The sequence below is a fragment of the Telopea speciosissima genome, chromosome 9 (assembly GCF_018873765.1).
Source record: "Telopea speciosissima isolate NSW1024214 ecotype Mountain lineage chromosome 9, Tspe_v1, whole genome shotgun sequence".
Classification (NCBI taxonomy): Eukaryota; Viridiplantae; Streptophyta; class Magnoliopsida; order Proteales; family Proteaceae; genus Telopea; species Telopea speciosissima.
In genome coordinates, this window is record NC_057924.1 from 55,792,621 (window position 1) to 55,811,615 (window position 18,995).

An 18,995-nucleotide genomic window follows, 5' to 3' on the forward strand; every position below is an offset into this window, starting at 1 on the left:
AAGAGAAGAAAAGGAAAAGCAGAAGCTGAAAAGTGGTTAACATCGATTCTTTTTGTTTCCCCTCTGCTTGAGCATCTCCAACTTATAGTGCCAAACATGTATTAACATATCTGAACATCGGTCTTTCCAAAATTGTTCTGTTACCCATCCTTGAACTGATCATAAAACAACTATAGGAATTCTACCAAATAGAACAGAAAAGGGGAACAAGGGAAAGAAAGGAAAAGCAGAAATACAATCTGGTCCCAAAATAATCGGAAAAGAAACAACCTATGCCCGTTTTACTTACAGACAGGCACCTTTGGCCTTTTTGCTGGTTACTGCATTATTTTACACTTCAATCATAAGAAATGGACTTTAAACATTAAAGTGAAACAGAACAATTTGATTATTGTCTTTTCCCATATTTCCTCCTCAGTTTCAATAACATCACTAAGCCGACATTCAATCTCTACATTTGCAGAACTCAGAGCCATGTCAAGCCACCAAACACATTCCATCCAATGAACTATAAAGATCTAGCACATCCACATCATGATCAGCCTGAGTTAATGAAGATATTTGGTGGACAGACCTGTTAAAAAAATGACATCTATTGTTACAATACGAGAATGAACACTACAAAGTATGAAAAAATGCTGATTAGTTGGTTAAAACATGTGTAAATAACAATAGGGTTACTAGTTTAATCAGATTGGCTTCTAAACAGGGGACTTTGACTTAATTACATGTCATACTAAAGATATGGGATTAATTTTTCAACCCTAATGCATCAATCCCCATCAACCTTTCAATTTCAGTCTTATTCTTCCGTGACAAGAAATAAACGAAGACTACCTAGGCTAACCAATCAGGTCAACTTGAATAGATTCAGTGTGGGTGATGTTGGTGCAAGTCTGGTAATTACAATTCTAATTTCAGAGTTCCAAGTTTTTTTAAAGATTCATGAAATAAAAAATTAAATGCAAATCCCAATGATCAATTAGGACTAAAGCTCTCCATAAATATAAATAAAGGCCTAAAACTATTGTTCTCTTATAGCATTCTAACCCCAAGTATTGTTAGCATCGATCTGGAATACAAGATACTGGAAACACTGAGCCTGGAAGCTCAGTATGGTATTAGTATATCATATACTCCCTCTGTCCCTCAATGACTGTCCCCTTAGAAAATGACCAAAGGTTAAAGAGTGGTTGAAGCATTAAAAATTCCCTCATTTTCCGACATTGCCTTCCCACTACTTATCTAAACTCTCTTCAAGTTGTGCAATAAACAAATGTGCTAATTCATGCAAGAGGTCAACATAATAAACTTTATAAAAGCTCGTTACTTAGTTTGTGAGGGACAATATTTACAACAGCCAAAGAGGACCATATTAACTGAATGGAGTGAGTATATTAAAAACAAGCAGAGTGATATGGATGCCACATTTAGGACAGCCTCATGATGATGTATTTTTTTTTTATGGGAAATATTTTATTGAGGTAAAGAAATAATGCACAACCAGAAAAATGAGGCAGAACTCACAAAAGGGAATACAACCAAGAAAGAGAAAAATTAAGTTATCCTGTTGACCCTGGGATATATTGAGCTGGAATTTCCCATGATTGCAGCAAATGTCTATTGAAGAGAGTATCTCTGCAGCTTCCAATGTGGTTTCCAAACCCATGCCGTATCTCAAAAGGGAGTCATTGAGACATAGAGTAAATTATGAATTGTAGTGACACATTATCTTTTAATGAGGAATACTTAATGGTATAAATTACTGTATGGTAATGATTCTTTATAAATAAAAAACGCTAGCCTGATGTTGGCCATGGGGGAGTGCTTTGATGGACCAATGATTTGTCAGGATTTTTTATTTCATTTTTCCATGCTTAGTGCCATCCCATGTGGGGTGTCTTAGGAATGAGTGAGGGTAATAACATAAATGTCACTTGTTTAATTCTTATTATCCATTAATTATCATTCTCATTCTCATCTATAAAAAAAAACAATCTTTTAACCAAGGAAGAAGTCTAATATAAGTTAACTAGAGTAGCAAGGATCATTGATAGACGTATTTTCGTATTGCCATTATTATCACAACCTCATGGAGGTTAATTGACCATTATTAATCTTAAACCTCAGTTGGTTCTCATTAATAGGCCATTCATATCAACCCCACCCTATTCCTCTTTTGCTTTGATATAAAGTAATATAATTTCTTCCTTATGTCTATGCACAGTATTGTTTTTTTTAATCAATAGAAAAATGCAAGATGTAATCACTACCCTAATCCAAGTTTTCTACATACCCTGTGCAAAATATGCACCACTAAAGCTTTTCCAAATTTCTAACTACCAAACCCTATCACATTTTTTGGTTTTATAAAATTCTTATCCCAAACAAAATGCCACAATGTTTTTCAGTTTCTTAGGAATCTTAAATAACAACTAACTACTTTCCCTTCTATCTCTCCACAGCCTGCCTCTCTGTTCTTCCTACTCAGTAATGGATCTCGATAAAATATCTATCTTCTCCTTCCCCCTCACTCTTACCCGCAAATCAAAATCAGATGCACCTATGATTTTGACCTTTGCTGTTTGGTAGCAACCAAGAACTTTAATGCATGCAATGAAATGACTTATAAGAGGAACCAGAAGTCTTAGGGGTTAAAACTTATTTAGATTTTGGTTATTTCTTCTTTTTTCCTTCTCTCTCTCTCTCTCTATGTTGTATTGCGTTCTTATTCATTTCTATTGTAGACTTTTTCTAATTATTTAAAAAATATATTAATTTTGATTGTAATTTCTGTGTCTTTCATTGTTTCTCCCTCTTTTTTCCATCCCTGAAACAAAATTATATCAGGACAAAAAAAGGGCGTACCCAGTGCATGAGGCTCGCACCACTACGGGGTCTGGGGAGGGTCATAATGTATGCAGCCTTACTCCTGCTTTCACAGAGAGGCTGTTTCCAGACTCGAACCCATGACCACTTGGTCAGAATGGAGCAACCTTTACTGTTGCACCAACGCCCATCCTCAAAATTATATCAGGACAATACAGGGATATTTTCTTTTCGTTTTTTCTTTTAATCATGTACTCATTCAATGATATATTAATAATCATCATTATAGAAAAAAGTGAAGCAATTTCCAATGACATAGATGACCCAATGCCATTTTATAAGAAAAAAAAAGCTACAGTAATATGAAGTATTAGAGTAAAAAATTGCATAACAAGAAAAATTCAAGTGAATTCTTGACTTCCTTTTAGTACCAATTTATCGACAAATTTTCCTTTTAAATGGCTTTTAGGGTTTTACCTGAAAAAAAAAAAAAGGAGATAAAATAGAAAATAGAAAATATTCTTTCCCTCTTTTCATATATCATAAAATAGAATGATCATATATACTTTCCCTCTTTTCTTTCCCCCGCCCCTCCCCCCCCTCCTTCTTTAGATGACAGAAGTGAATTCATTGAAATTCTTAATCGAATACAATGCAAGTAAATCATATTCCATATTAAATTATGTATTTATACTTAACATGTGTTCCTTGCTAATTTGATTTTAAGTTGTCAGTGAGACAGGAACATACAGTACAGACAACAGTAGAAACAACATAGCCTCTGAGAAGTTTTATCTAAGAAATGGAGGGTGTAATGGCACAGATTTTACATCCATCAGATTTCAGAGTTCTTCCTTTTTCAATTGCAAGTTCTCAAATGGAGATTCTAGTTTCTACAAGAACCACAAATATTTCCACAACTTATTTTTAATAGTACCCCAGGTGTAGAAGCCAAGATTTAATATGCAGCATTAGAGCAGAAAAAACCAAGGACAGAAGCCCTTCTATATTAATCATGGTTCATCTTATTTTTTACCAAGATGTGCAACTGAAGTCCTAAAACATTTTATAAGCACCATTATTCATTTTGAAGTAAATTTATACACATTCTTGGAACCTATTTCAAGGAACTTGCCAGAAAAAAAAATCAAGAATAGCCTGAACAAAAGAAAGAGTTGTGGAAACCCAAAAGGGAATTGAATTACCTCTATCCATGAAGAATTGGTGTTGTTGAAAGATGGGAACAACTTCCTTCATCGTTTTTTTCATCTGTGTTAGTCTCATCTTCAACAGTGGAGCTCTGCACTGATTCTCTCCGTTCATGATCAATAGGAAAGAAAAATGGATCGAATACAATACCTCCATCTGCATCCTTATTCTTCAAGTTATCCTCAATACCACTGTAATCCAGATTTTGCAAAAGATCAGGAACCGGAATGCCCCCATCCTCTGCTAGTTTACTACCCATTTCTATGTCAATTTTCTCTTTTGAACCCATAAGACCTCCCCCAATACTTGAAGTCACAGACCTGCCTTCATTGTCCTCTTCTGCTACCCAAGCTCTGAAATTATTCATTGAAGGTGGGATCCTTGAAAAAAAGAGTTCTCTAATGTTTCTCATCATCCCCTTATTATATGGATTCTCCTTCTTATCATAGCGGTAACGAAAGTTTTCATAAGTTGTCTGTAGAAAAGCAAGGATTAGGAAAATTGGGCAAACAATATTTTAAATCAAAGCTTAATGCAGATGGACGCCAAATTTCAAGAGTCTGTATTCTGGAAATGAGCTTTCTCGTATAAACATAAGTCTGCAGATATTTGAACATGCACAGAACTAAGATGAATAGTTAGGGACTTCTGGAACAAGCAATACTTTCTGCCTTGAACCATGAGCTGAAAATAGTGATAGCGCCAATTGGGAAAAGAGAGTTTATTTCAAGATCACTCCCCCCCCCCCCCCAAAAAAAAAAAAAAAAAAAAAAGTAAAACAAAAAGGACTCCTCACCCTTTTTTGTTGGGTGGGGGAGCACTTTGAAAGGATCCTAACACGTGGATGCATGTTATTAAGGTGCGCTTCAGAGAAAGAGTCATCAGATTGTATCTGGGGTTCATAATTGACAGAGATGAACATTTCAAAGGTAGAGAATAAATGATGGAAGTCCAACAAATCAATCTGAAGAGAAGTTGCAACAGGCTTTCTGAAGCTTATGGCTTGCGGAGCCAGACAAGGAATATTTCATGTCTGGAATTTTCATCATTGGTTAAGGTTGAATAAGCAGCATAGTTCTCATTGCACCAAGGTGAGCCAAGGCAGTGGCCAGCACTCTTGAAATGCACATATTTTATGCCAATTCCAAGTATGTCTGCCTATTGTAGGTCTGCTTTGTTCTTCTCCCTCCCCCCTTCTTTCCCTTTTTTCAACTTGGTCCAGTCTGGGCACCTTGACAGTTAAGGAGAACAATCACTTGGGGCATCCCAACTCACCTTGTTGTCTAGGAATGTCCCAGGCAAGTCTTTGAGAGCTATTACAAGTGTTGTAGAAAACAAAACCTAAAACGATGCAAGAAAGAATAGAAATCACAAACAAACAATCACACAATCGAACACAAGGATTTATGTGGTTCAGCAACATTGCCTATGTCCACGGTGAGATGAGATCTACTTCAGTATCAATGGAGAATGGGGTTACAGCCGCTCATCCTCACCTCTCTTAACGGCCCTTCAGAATCAACCCACTTATGCAAGCGACGGAATACAAGACATCGTACCCCAACAAGTCTCATATGTGGTTAAATCAATTTTGTTTTGAGTTGGGTAGATCAGTATTTAAGGTCAGTTGAATTTATTACATTTTTTTTTGGGCAAAAAATCAAGCTGATAAATAATAGAGCAAAACAGAGACATCACAAAAAGATGATAACAAGAAAGCTAGATGTTCTAAAACCACTCAGGTAGTTTCCCTAAAACATAGAAACCCTCCAAATATAGTAGTGCCCAGTTGGCTAACTAATGAGCAATCAGAATAGAGCATCTTGGGACAAGACATAAATCTGTTCACGTCAAAGTAATAAAGCATGAGATTGATCCTAATAAGAAGATCAAACAGTCATCAATACGGCCTCGTATCATGAGCATTGATGGAATTAGTTTTGCATTACTGTTTGATAGAAATGAAGCTAAGAAAATAATAGGGAGAGCAATGACTAATAAATGTGAGGATCTCTACAACAACTTAAGCCAAAGTAGGGGAAAAAAGATATCTATAAACTAGCTAAAATGACGGAAAGGAAGACTAGAGATTTCAACCATATTAGATGCATTAAAAGTGAAGATGATAAGGTATCAATAAGTGATGAGGAGATTAAAGAGAGACGGAAAACTATTTCTACAACTTACTAAATGAAAACAATACAAGCAATAGTGTTTTAGAAGGTTTTAATAACCATGACGAAACCACAAATATTAGATATATATACATAAATCAGGGCGTCTGAAGTAAATGAAACTTTAAAGAAGATAAAAATAGGTATAGCAGTAGGTCCAGATGGTATAGCATTAGAGGTGTGGAAGAGCTTAGGAATTAATGGAATAATTTGGCAAACTAAAAAAAGGGCGTACCCAGAGAATGAGGCTCCTGCCACTGCGGGGTCTGGGGAGGGTCATAATATACGCAGCCTTACCCCTGCTTTTGCAGAGAGTTTTTTTAGAGAGGCTGTTTCCAGACTCGAACCCATGACCACTTGGTCATAATGGAGCAATCTTATGGTGCACCAAGGCCCACCCTCGAAGAACTTGGCGAACTAAGTGGTTTAATAAGATTATTTGCAAAAATGCCAAATAAATGGAAGAGAAGCATTTTGGTTTTGATTTATAAAATAAAGGTGATATTCAAAACTCTAATAACTATAGAAGAATAAAACTTACAAGCCATACTGTGAAATTTTGGGAGAGAGTAATTGAAACCCAACTGAGACAAGAAACTAATATTTCAGATAACCAATTTGGTTTCATGCTAGGAAGATCAACCACGAAAGCTATTTATTTGCTTAGGAGTCTAATGGAAAAATTTAGAGAATGTAGAAGGATCTCCATATGGTCTTTCTTGACTTAGAAAAAAACTTATAATAGAGTCCCTAGAGAGTTAATTTTACAAGTGTTAAAAAGAAAAGTGTTTTGAGTAAATATGTGGTATAGTGCCTAGTATAACAACTCTTGGGGGGCAAGGTAGTGAATTCCTAATCACAATAGGATTACATCAAGGATCAGCTCTAAGGCCATATTCGTTTGCACTAATCATAAATGAGCTGACTAGAGACATTCAAGATCAAATCCCGAGCTGTATGTTTTTTTGCAAATGAATTGTTCTAGAATGAAACAAAATAAATGCAAAGTTGGAATTATGAAGATCAACTTTGGATCAAAAGGTTTAAAGATAACCATAACAAAAACAAAATATATGGCATGTAACTTCAGAACAATAGGACTCAAAATGTGGGGTGGTAAAAATTGATGATAGGGAGATACCGCTAAGTGAAAATTTTTGGTACCTAGGTTCAATCACAAATAAAGAAAGAGAAATAGAGGATGATGTCACATGATGACTTGGAGGCCTAGAGTGTTGTGTGATCAATGTATTTGTTTAAAACTCAGAAGGAAAATTTATAGGACTATATACTAATTCTTGGGCAGTGAAAGAACATATAAACAAACGTAGTGCACTTGAAATGAGGATGTTAAGATGGATGAGTTGTAAAACTAGAAAAGATAAAATTAGGAATGAACGAATAGGAACTACTAATTTAGGAGTAGATCTGATAAATGATAAGTTGCGAGGGAGTCATTTAAGTTGGCATGGACATGTGTCACGAAGGCCTTTGAATGCTCCAGTATAGAGGGGTGATTTGATTCAAATTGAAGTTGCCAAAAGATCCAAGGGTAGGTGTAAGATGATTATAGAAGTGGTGAGGAAATAGATGCATATCTTAGGCCTAATAATAAGTATGGCTTTGAATATTGCTGATAGGAGAAAAAGGATCCATGTAGTGGACCCCATTTAGTTGGGACAAGGCTGAGTTGAGTTAGTGTTGTGTCAAATAAATAATTGGGTTGTTGTTTTTAGCAAGTAATTCTATTTTAAATCATATGAAGCAATTATTTGAAGGGTTACACTAATGCAAAAACAGTCCCTAATCAGAGATCGAGAGAGACTTGTAGAATCACAGGATCACCAGAACAAAGAATATTAAATAGTTCTAAGAGAAATTTTGTAAATTAAAACAGAGCAATCAAAACAGCCCAGAAATCAAGTCGAGTGCTCTGCTTTACTAATAAAATAGGTTTGCAAAGTATCTGAGAAAACAGAGAACATATATGGCCTGTGCAGACAATTCCTAGTACTACTAGGGAACAGAGTAGCAGTGCTAGAACTCGAATGTAAGTGTTAAAAAAATTATTTATCCACCCGTGTCCCCCTTTGGATAGTCCGCCGTGTTAGAGCTCCTGTGTGATATACATATTGTTTCCTCTCTTTCCTACAAGGCCGGCCTTTTAGAGGAAGCGGTTTCTACATGGTATCAGAGTAGGCAGGGGTCACGGTATCGAGTCCCCCTGGGAACGGGCAGGTGTTAAAAAAATTATTTATCCACCCGTGTCCCCCTTTGGATAGTCCGCCGTGTTAGAGCTCCTGTATGATGTACATATTGTTTCCTCCCTTTCCTACAAGGTCGGCTTTTTAGAGGAAGCGGTTTCTACAATAAGCTATGTCTTAAACGGTTCAGATCATAAATTAAGAGAACTACCAACCAATGACTTGTGTATCACATTTGAAGCAGATCTATATAGAATTATGGAAACAATAAACACAGAAGGCTAGTCTGAAACTTGATGGAAAACAGGGGTGCCACTGGTTTCAGAAAAGAGTAGAAAAATAACCTGAAAATTTGAACTACAAAAATTAGAAACTAGAGAATCCACCTGCCATGTGAAGAGAATCCAACCTTCCACTAAGGAATCTACCTTAGCACACTGGAAATCCATCCAAACACACCATAAATCCACGCAAGCAAATGTTGAAGGAAACTACAATAATATTACTCATAAATTCGTGGGTCAGGCCATAGGCCAGTAAAACTATATCTAGAATTCATAAACTGAGTATCAGACATTCCTAGACTGACTTAGAACCCAAACTACTACTTGTAATAGCCATAACAGACTAGTATTTGACACTCCTTAATCTAGCATTCAAAAACCATAGCATAAACTCAAAAGTAAATCCCAACCAGATTCATACATTGACACTAGGACTATGATTCCAACTTAACAAGTTAATAAAGTGAATAGCGTATTCCTAACTCCAACCTTAGTTTAGGCCCCTTAGAGTGGCCTATTACAATGAAAACCCCATTAAAAAAGGTCCAACATATATAAAATTCAACCCAAAGCTTATTCATAGTAAAATAAGCTGTTTCTGGGATTGTCCAGGATCCTATACTCCAAGCATGAATATCTCTAACAATTAAGTGTCTTTTCCATCAAGGCTTTGTGCAATTGCTCTATGGATTCATAGACTCTTCTTCAAAGGTAAACTCCTTCAAACCCTTGGTGGTTTCTGTTTTATATTCTGTTACAGCCTCCAAAGCAGAAGCTACAACCATACCTTTCCCCATTTTTTTCACCATCAAATCACCACCACAACCTACTCCATGAACCTTAGCCATTCCACCTTCATATGCTATAAACCCATAAGCTGTTTCAGGACTTGTATTGCTACTAAGACTCCTCAGTTTTATATACTTTAGAAATTTTCCTAAACAGATGATGGTTTAGCAGTAGTAAGACAATATGATAATCAGCATGCTCATTAATTTTATTTTGTCAATATGTCAACTCAATCCAGATGTGCTAAGGGTAAGTAAACTAGATTAGGATAGGTTTGACCCTCAATCCAAACCAACAAATGAGGACTAAATCCTAAAGTCAACTGTCAACATAGTCACACGTATGTGTAGAATAAGAATGACGGTGAAATATAAAGATAGGATTGAAGCTAATTCTTATCCTTTCATTTGTATCTGGGTTGACTTGGTTTCAGGCACAAGTACCATGTTCGTACTCTTGAGCTAATTAAAAGCAGGCAGGCTGATATTATCACCAACTTAGGAGTCTCATTTTGATAGAAAAGTTCTCAATGACCGACTAATTTAAATTGTTCCCAAAGTCCACAGTTTCCAGGATCATTGTATTTTACTTTGTTTACTTTGTTGTGTGTTGATATACAGTGTTGTGGCCCTCACTTAATAGCTTGAGCTTTTGGGATAAACATTTGTATCATGGTATCAGAGCCAGGAGGTTGGGTAGTATTTGATCCCTGGTAAGTGTGAGGGTTTTGTGTTATGTGTTGTTGTGCCCCTTGTTGCCACATGTAGAGCCTTCTGTGTGTGTGTGCATATTTCGGGGCTGTTGTGTATTGATATACATTGTTGTGGCCCTCACTTAACAGCTTGAGCTTTTGGGATAAGCGGTTGTAACAGTAATATTTTTAAATATACAGAACTTACTTCTGAAGTAAGAGGATTACCTGGTTTGTACAAATCAGATAGAAATGGAAAATTGTTAGCCCCCCAACAAACCAAACGGCAATAAAACAGTATACTATGAGAATAACGCATATGATTTCTTTTGACATGGTCTTCCACAGGGAGTCGTTGTGCTTCTCTCGAAGAATGTTTACCCAAGAAAATGAGAAGACATATATGCACAAGAAGGTTGATGACGATATAAATAAGAAGAAGAAACGATAATTGCGCTGCAAACAGATCACAGAATGTTCTGTTAGTTTCCAGAAAAGACAAGCTAAAGAATAATCTGCAAAAGAATCCAAGGTTTGATTATTCATGAAAAATAATACGGGTACAGGAAGTTTCAAACATATTTTGCAAGGGCAGAAATAGCTGTTCAATAGTCCTATCTCAGGGATCCCCAAGGTCAAAACTGAAAGCAAAAATTTTCGAGGGGCTGTTTCCTGCACAGCCCATCTAGGAAGGCCTTCCTGGGCAGCCCAAATTTCTGCTACTTATAGCTCAGTAGTGACCAGATTTTGTGGACAGTTAGACCCCAAGGTCCCTTCTCACATATCAGATTTCAGTCAAACGGAGTTTGCCAAGTGGAAAAATAGAGCTTTGAAAATCAGGAGTATGGAAGACTGACTACACAGTAGTGGTCAGAGTACTATAGGCACGCATGGACATACATTGGGATGCATGCTAATACACAGGAGAGTATTGAATGAATTAGGCTTTGAAATTTGGCAAGTAGCCAATCCAGACAATGTCCTCTCTATCCAACGGTCAGAATAGCCATGTCTGTCCATGTCCATGTGGCACAATGAGGGTAAGCAGCACAGGAACCCCTTCCTAAGTGGGTCACACAAAGATCATTTAGCCATAGCCAACTGATCAGTAGTACCATCCTCGTTTTTCTCCAGAAGAATAAGCTTAATGTACAAGTTCAAAATTTAATAGGGAGTTATAACTTATAACCAGAATAATAACAAATAAGATATTAATAAATTTCTCTAAAATCCAAGTGACCTTTTTAAATTAGGCTGTCTTCAACTCGTCGTAACTTATTATTTAATGGAAGATGTTACAGTAGGTAAAGGTGGTACAGGATGCCTGCAGCCAAAGCTGGGATAAAAATTTGGTGAATAGATTATGTCCCTACTGAATCCCTTCTGTCTTTGCACTTTGCACAACAATCCATAACAATTCATTCCAAATGCTACAAAACAATTTCCTGTAGCTTCTAAATGCTCGCGAGGATATAGGGAATCATGGGGTGATATCATATTGTAGTCATTACTTCAAGCAGATCTCTATCATGCAACAGATGCATGTACTCATAAACTAGACTACCAATCCGAAGCAATCGGATCTAACCTAGGAATTTCCTAGCCAAAGCCCAACCTTTGACCACCATATCACTTGCATATTTTTAGATGCTCAAAAAAAAGATGAAAAATTGTTTGAAAAGGATTTAGCTCATCAAATTTATTCATCAGACTGGGTTGACTTTTGGGTCGTTCAAAATTACTAACAGAGGCAGTCCAGAATAGCAATCATCAGATTAACTAACAGAATAGTAATTTTGGGTTGTTCAAAATTACTAGCAGAGGCAGTAATCATTAGACTGGGTTGATTTTGCAATGCATTATCAGTACATACGAATATCAAACGACAGTGCAAACATGCTGTGTGATCCTAACTAGTGTTTTAATCATCAAACAATAGCTTGCAGGATTAACTTACAACTCCAATGCACTGACCCACCCACGGACAATGGTGATCAAACCTCTGAACACAGTTGTTACAGATTGAGCAATGAGAAGCTCGAGGTGGACGATAAAGCAAGCAAGTGTCACAGTACTTCACTTTTATCACATGACCATTGACAACTACATCTTTTGTTCTGGGCAATCTCATATGAGGGTTTCTCCCGTTGACCCATTCCATGGATGGGGTATTCCCTTCAAATGCTTCATCTAATTCAGGAGGTCTTGAATTCCTAGGGACAATACCTGGATCTCTACCAGATGTCAAGAAGAGAAACATCAAATCCTGCATTATTCACCAAAAAAGCAAGATATAATAAATATTCCATAAACTAGACCCCATTATAAACATGGAAAGAACTTACTCTACCAGAAAGTCATTAAAGATAGTAAAAAATAAAAACTGAACTACATATGCACCCACACACAACATGCTTGCCAAACAGTGAATTGCAATTGTAACATACCACTCAATGTTTAACCATAAGATCAAATACAATGCCTCCAAGAGTCTAAATCACCAACACAATCATAGATTTCTCTTGAAGGAACATCAAATGCATATCATGGTTTAAAAATGGTTATCCCAAAACTCATAGATAATTGTTATGTGCCTAATGGGGCTCGATCTAGTGTATGGGCACTAGATTGGGCCAGCCTAGTATAGGATAGTTTAAAGAGCTTGATTTAATGTGTTCCATCAACTCCAGAGCTTTTGGCGTATCGATCAAATACCTAACATTTCGTATCAAAGCCACCGTCATGGGTTCGAGTCACGGAAAGGGCCACTTGGAGTAAAGTGAAAGCCATCAAGAAAGGGCTACTTGTTGCACAGAGTGGAGCCGCTTGGAAAGGGCTACCTAACGTCAAAGTGAAAGCTACCTAGAGTGAGAGTCGTCGAGGACGACGATTATGGAAGCATGGTGGTCTGTTGTGTGCCTAACGGGGTTCAATCTAGTGTATGGGCACTAGATCCTAGTAAGGGATAGGTTCAAGGGCTTGATTTAACGCGTTCCATCAGCTCTAGAGCTTTTGGGATATTGGTCAAGTACCTAACAATAACCTGGTAAGTGCAACATTTAATAAACAATTACTATGAAGATAAGTGTTGCTTTCGCTGCCCATTAGTTTTGAGCAAGTTAGAGAGTAAATAAAATTTCTACTTTTGCTGGTTTCTTTTTTTTTTTTTTTTTTGGCATTTCAGCCTATAAAGGAGATATTATCCAAGCTACGTAGTTGAACAGAATAAAGTTTCTGTTTTTTTTTTGTTTTTTCAAGTGTTTGCTGCCCACATATATGACCAGTGTTACGGTTAACAATCCCATAATAGTACCTGATTTCTTATTCCTTCCCTAGTATGTTCTACTTCATAAAACCCTAATCAGCTCAAGTATCTCCCCACCATCTGTCCTTGTAGTTCATCCCTAGAAATATAAATCCCAAGGCTGTCCTACATCAGAAACTTCTGAGACCATGCCGTCCACATCAATTTATACTCATCTGGTAGCGCCATCCTGAAAGGATTTTGGGATGTGGAGTTATAATCCTCTGAAAAGATTGTTGGAACAGTTCTTCAAGGGTCTCATCATCATTCCATGTGGTTGCATCATGCAGTCCAATGTAGAGATGACCATACCATAGATGTGTTCTTGTTACATTGCAAATCAAGAGGGTGCCCAGCTATCTAGCAGTAGGAGAGATCAACCCTCACACGGCCTAAATAGGCAGATCATAAAGTTAAACTTTCCTTAATGGGCCCATATGAATAATTTTTCCGCATTACAAAATATTGTCATGGATATGAAACAGGTCAACTAATGTTTTATTACCAAATTAAGGGTTTTAAAAAAAAAATTAGGGGGTGGGGGTTAACAGCTCCTGTTGAAAGTTTCCCTAACATCATTTTGATGTTTGTAGATGGAAGCCATCTTCTGCTCTTAATGTAAACCACTGGCAAAAGAAGCAAACCCAAGCACAGCAAATGACAGGGCCCAAATGAGTCTTCAAGTGGTGTGACATAGTGCAGTTGAACCACATGGACCGCCAATATGTTGTGGACTTGTATGACAGTTGTGACCATTATTTTAACTATAATGCAATTCAATGGCCTCTAGCTTCTACTTCACCTGTTCTAGGTATATTTCATGATCTCCAGTATTCTCTTTTCTGTGGTCAGAAAAATCACCGTTTTCTGTCATATAGTAATTAGTATATCGAATCTTTTTCTCCCCCTAACACAAGTTAAGCAAGTTGTCCTTGTTAGTTTCCGTTTTTAGTGATGATCCCTCGAAATAGTCTGAAATTATGTGCCTCATTTGAGCAAGTATGTAACTAAGATAACTAGGATACAAATTGAAGTTTTTAAAGTAATTGCTTTCTGGTATGGTTGCTGTATAGGTTTTCTCTCATCAGGGATGTCACCATCCATTTTAACAATTTTGAATTGGTAAAATGCTGGTTCTTAGTTCAGAAGAAGGGTCTAATCCTTCAGAATTCCTCCAGTTTTACATCTTCTTTTATTTACTTAGGAATTAAATATCAAGTTCAAACTCCAGTTGTAGTTCTTGAATTTGAAAGCTGCATTATTTATAATGTCTTTATCTTGCTTCATAGTATTCCGAAACATCCTAGATCCATATCATTGTGCTCTAAACCCTTTGATTTTCCTGTTGCCAAGTCCAAAATATTATTTCCAAATACCTACCCCGACTAATTGTTGAACAATATTTTCTGATACTAACCAGATAAACCTAGCCTTTTGCTTCCAATTCTCAGAATTTGTTTCCATTATTTTCAAATCTAAATATCAGCACATGAAACTTGCTACCATTTTTCTTAGTCGTGTTTCTCACGCACATATATTTCCTAATTTCTTGATACTGTCTCAGTTTATTATAGTTCTATGTCAACTTTGTTTGGTAAAAATCATTTTTGATGGTTCTATGCAACTTTGTAGGTTGCATCATTTAAAATGGTTTCCAGGAATCATGCAGTAGTTTTTTTTTTATTCTTTTTCACCATTTTAATTTCCACAATAAGTTTTCTGACATAAAAAGTACAGAGGAAATAAATATACTGTAGACTAATCTGCAATCTACTGCTTTTTCTGTTCAATAGATATTCTGTATGCCATAAGTCTGGTGAAATGCATATATCTCATTCAGGATATCTCAGCAATTCAAACTACCTTAATTGATATACTGCCATTTGAACTTAATATGGCCTAATAAACTACATCAACTTGACCCTGCTTTTCTGCCTTTTTAATAGTGCACTAGTTATCCAAGTTGCCATATTTTGATCATCAATGACATTGACATGCATTTTCATTCTTTACTACCCTTAAAAAAGCTACTGATCACATAATATATACCTGATAAATGATAATGCAAACTTGTGGGCTACGGCCAATTCAAGAAGGGCCAAATCGATTGGATAAGATATATGAGAATGTGCATCAATTGGACAGTTGATTTTGAAAAATGAAGTTTCCACGGGGCACCACAATGAGATATCAGGCTATAACTATAATAAGTAAGTTCATGGTTATGAACAGAAACCATAGCAGCAAATAAAATAGATAAGTTACTAACCAAAAAGGTCACAACCAATCCGACGGCCAGCACTGGATACCAAAGAATTTGATCAGAAATTTCTTGAGCATTTTTGACCTTCGCAAACACTTTGCCACAAAAGGTTATTGCAGGAGTTCCTATTAGGAATGTTGATAAAAATAGTGATGCAACATCAGGGCCAAAGATCATTCTCCCACCACAGAAAAATTTCTGAAAACACAAAGACGAAATTTTTCAATAACATTTATACAGTAGTGTATATGTATATCATGTGGAACCAAAAAATGGTAACAAAGTATCAATGTCTATTGTTGGATATTTTAATATCCAAGAAATCTAACCCATTTAAATAGTTGGATTGTTCAATCAACAAAAGTAATACCTTCAAAACAAACACAATTTTGAAACTGTTGTGCCAGATATGCCTTCCAGCCAATAGAGATGGCAAGTTTCCTAAATGAATGAAAAAGAGTCATAACCCCTACCTCCACACACCCCTCTCCTCACAAATGAAAAAGATGAGGGGAGGAACTGGGAGGGAATATTTTTTCATATTTTATCTGGGGAAGCAAGAGTCCATCTGTGCCTCAACTGGAAGTCTTCCAGCTGTCTCAGTTTCTCTGCTATGTATCAGTGTGCTGGCCCTAAAACTTTGGGACATGATATTCCCATGTCACTATCTTGTCAGGCATTAATCTTCAAGTTGATCCAATATTTTCACATTACCGCACAATACTTGAAGAAATATTTCAAAAAAATTGAGGAACAGGGACAGTTCAAAATAAAAGAAACAACCTCACATATGATAGGCCATGTAGTTAAGACAATCCACTAACTTCGACCAGAGGATGATCCAGATGATTCCCAACATACTTTACAGTCATAATTATCAAATCATCATTTGCATACCTCAGCCTATGTTAACTGAGATAGGAGCAAAGATTCTAGGTAAAACCTTCTAGTGCATATTGAAAGTCAACTAAGCATTCCACAAAATTTTTCCTTGTCCTTTTTCAGTTATTTTTCTTCTTTTTCCTTCCCTACTTTCTGTTCTTTTTCTCTTCTTTGAGGGATAAGAGAAATGCTTTATTGGACACAGCCAAAATACTAAACAAAAACATCATTTTACAAGAACCCACATTCCAGCAGACCAAGGGACTTCCATAGTAAACCTTATATCATTCCTTGCTTTCCTTCTTTTGTTATTCTATGCTCCCAGTAGGCCAAGTCATCCCTTGTATTATTTTTTTATATTTCATGTTTTCGTTTTTGTGTTTTTATAACCTCAAATCTGATCAACCCAAAATAAATAAAAAAAATCACATAAAAAGTGTACTCTCAAGGGGGAAAATCCATTCATATAAAGAAGGAAATAAATAAGTATCAGAGTGCTCTTATCATTTCCAATGTTCAAATGATGTCTTGCTTTAGAGTAGTTACATGTGAACTGGATTTATAGGAGTTAACACAGAAACTACGATGCAGCCAATATTAGGTATAGAGATAATCTTCTCAGCAACTCAGCATCAAATCCAATGACAGTAGTAGGGCCAACTCCAGGAGTAGGGAAGTATGTTCAAAAATTAAAGAAGATCAGTCATTCAAAACAAGATTTAAATAGGAAAAAAAAAATAAAGCAGAAAGTCTGATTGGTTAATTTCTACATCCAATAAGTTGATTGGAAAATCACCACCAAACATGGACATCAAAATTGAGAATCAATCTATGAACATCAAATTCATAAAAAAGGAAATAATTGAAAATAATTATTATGCCGAATTCAATCTCCTTAGGGAAAAAAAAAGTGCAGAAAATAAAATATTGGTTCAAATAAGCTACTAAACATGATCAATACATAAGATCAATACAGAATGCATAAAGCCAAAATCAATTTGGAGTCTCAAGGCTCCCTCTTTCATGGACTTTCTGATAAGAAAAGAAAAAAGAATAAAGGAACCCAAATTCATGTCATGATTCATGATCAAAGGAGCACATTTTAATCAATAAATCATCTACCCAAGATGAAATCTATTATTATTGAAGAAATGAAATAAAATCTGGAAGACTCACATTGCTCCGTTTCCAAATCCTCCATCATAAGACCCATACGATAAAAACCCAATTCCTTTTAAGATAAAACCAGCAAAATTTCCAATAAAATAGAAATAAAACCAAAAGAATAGGATAGGAAAAACTCACATTGCTTCCCTTCCAGACATGATAGAGCCGTCTGGATTTAGGCGGGGCCATGTCTTTGACAGAAGAACCCCAATGCGGATTTATGTATCCACTCATGAGGTTTTCTTTTCTTTATCAACTTCTGCAGCTACTACGTTTCGCAGCAGATATTTCCTTCCTTTTCTTCTCTACCCATATGAGATTTTCGTTTGTTTTTGTTTTTGGGTTTTTTGTTGGGCTATAATTTCACCATTAATTGGAAATGATGGGGAGGGGAGGGATGAAGCAGGGGAAGGAGGTTCTGTCTCTCAATTATGTCTTCTTTGGATCAAAACCAGCTACCCCTGCTCATCCTTCTCAAACGGATCAATCTAAACAGGAACGTTCCCTTCACGTCTTTCTCTCTCCTCCCTTTTGTCTCTCTATAGTACAGCCAACCCAACAAAAATTCTCTCTCTCTCTTAAAAGCTCCCTTCACCTGTCTGTCTACTGTCCTCCCCCGTGTATCCTAACGATATCCTCGCTGGATTTTTCAATTTCCCGCGGCTTTTTCGCGGGAGAAAAACGTTTTTATTTTATTTTAATTCTTATTCATTCACTATCTTCCTGTTATACCTTGTATTTTTTTAAAAAAAAATTATTAATTCTTTTCATTTATTAGATTCTTTGTTTGTCTATATGAGATGTCTAGGTGAGAATTTTAAATTTTAACCGCACGAACAAGGCCTTTTAGGATTTAAAAATTCCAATTGGGTATGGAATCGTTCCAAAGAGTGACTGAAATTGTCCTCCAACCTATATGGGATTTTGTCAGAATCGGACATAAATCGGTCGGACTCAGTAGTTGAAAAATCGAGATTGGAGAGTAATTATAAATTTATAATTAGGTCAATTGCGAGTTGAACCGGTCAATTCTATCTATTCCAATTTTATTTTAAAAGCATGCAACTATGTTCTATTAAAAAACAAAAAATTGCAACTATGCAAAAACAAAAAAATTGCAACAAGGCCTTAAGAATAGATAGAATTTGTTTGCACCTGCTGGCGCTCTCTCTCCTCTTCACATGAAATGATCACATTAT

At 36.2% G+C, this 18,995-nt stretch overlaps 1 protein-coding gene across 3 annotated transcripts; it reads right to left on the minus strand.

Moving 5' to 3' along the window:
* Window positions 1-256: 256 nt before the first annotated feature.
* Window positions 257-18,111, minus strand: LOC122641145 (probable protein S-acyltransferase 4). 3 transcript variants are annotated; one of them, XM_043834475.1, is made up of 6 exons: window positions 17,935-18,108; window positions 15,754-15,945; window positions 12,138-12,446; window positions 10,409-10,636; window positions 4,035-4,513; window positions 257-574 (listed from the first exon to the last, which is right to left on the minus strand). In XM_043834475.1, the coding sequence occupies exons 1-5, from the start codon at window positions 18,028-18,030 to the stop codon at window positions 4,037-4,039; spliced, it is 1,302 nt and encodes a 433-aa protein (XP_043690410.1). In that variant the 5' UTR covers window positions 18,031-18,108; the 3' UTR covers window positions 257-574; window positions 4,035-4,036. The 3 variants fall into 3 exon arrangements, with proteins under 3 accessions (XP_043690410.1, XP_043690409.1, XP_043690411.1); XM_043834474.1 differs by having other exon boundaries at window positions 257-571; window positions 4,033-4,513; window positions 17,935-18,107; XM_043834476.1 differs by lacking the exon at window positions 10,409-10,636 and having other exon boundaries at window positions 257-571; window positions 4,033-4,513; window positions 17,935-18,111.
* Between the last annotated feature and the right edge of the window lie 884 nt (window positions 18,112-18,995).